Below are 1,030 nucleotides of genomic sequence, written 5' to 3' on the forward strand. Positions count from 1 at the left end.
CTCTGGTGGACCAGTGGGGGGTGGAGAGGGTGGAGCTGCTCCTCTGGTGGACCAGTGGGGGGTGGAGAGGGCGTAAAGTGTGCTTTAATGTGCGTAAAGAAGCCAAGAAAAGATGAAAAATCTCCAAAAGGCATCAAATGACAGATTAGACATTTGTATAATATGTCACAAAAGTTAGATTTTATTTCCATCATTTACGCTTTTTTATTACCTTTTATTACCCCCCCCCTTTGGAAAGCTGAGACCTGACAGTGTCATGGATTGTTCTCAATCATGGTCTGGAAAGACCAGGTGATGTCATCTTAAGGTTTTAAATGCCCAGACTCATCTGACCCCCCCTCCAACAATCAGCACCATGGCCTATTCTAAGCATTGATCCATCTAACCGGGTATATGTACTGCTGGGTCCATCAGCTCGGGTATATGTACCGTGGGGTCCATCGGTCCATCAGCCTGGGCATTTGTACTGCTGGGTCCATCAGCCCGGGTATATGTACCGTTAGGTCCATCGGTCCGTCAGCCCGGGTATATGTATTCCTGGGTCTATTGGCCCGGGTATATGTACCACTAAGTCCATCGGTCCGTCAGCCCGGGTATATGTACCGCTGGGTCCATCATCCCGGGTTTATGTACTGCTAGATCCCTCAGCCCAGGTATATGTACCGCTAGGTCCATCGGTCCATCAGCCCAGGTATATGTACTGCTGGGTATATACGCCCTGTGACCCATGGCCCCAGCAAGCTCACAGGGGAATCAACACAGAACCAAGATGGGACCAGCTGACCCATAACAAGTCAACCTGTCAACTCAAAACAAACACAGCTTTTCAATTTGAAATCTTTAATGATAAAAAGGCTTTGAAAGTCCAGAATATGAAGGACTGACATATTGAAACAATGATAATAAATGATAAAAGGTTATGGTTTTTTAAGGTTTTTTCAACAATGAAATGTCATGTTAGAACTCGTCATGTCGTAGTAAACCCCCCCCAAGTTAAATACTCTAAAAACAATGAAATGTCATGTTAGAA

General features: G+C 45.4%; 1 protein-coding gene across 1 annotated transcript in view; it reads right to left on the reverse strand.

Moving 5' to 3' along the window:
* Window positions 1-567: 567 nt before the first annotated feature.
* The window catches only part of LOC117939027 (calumenin-A-like), a 12,610-nt gene continuing 12,147 nt past the window's right edge, over window positions 568-1,030 (reverse strand). Inside the window, exon 7 of the mRNA XM_034864070.1 lies at window positions 568-741. Within this exon, the coding sequence (XP_034719961.1) occupies window positions 568-741 (174 nt within the window). The remainder of the gene's footprint in view (window positions 742-1,030) is intronic.

Source organism: Etheostoma cragini, chromosome 23, assembly GCF_013103735.1.
Source record: "Etheostoma cragini isolate CJK2018 chromosome 23, CSU_Ecrag_1.0, whole genome shotgun sequence".
NCBI lineage: Eukaryota > Metazoa > Chordata > Actinopteri > Perciformes > Percidae > Etheostoma > Etheostoma cragini.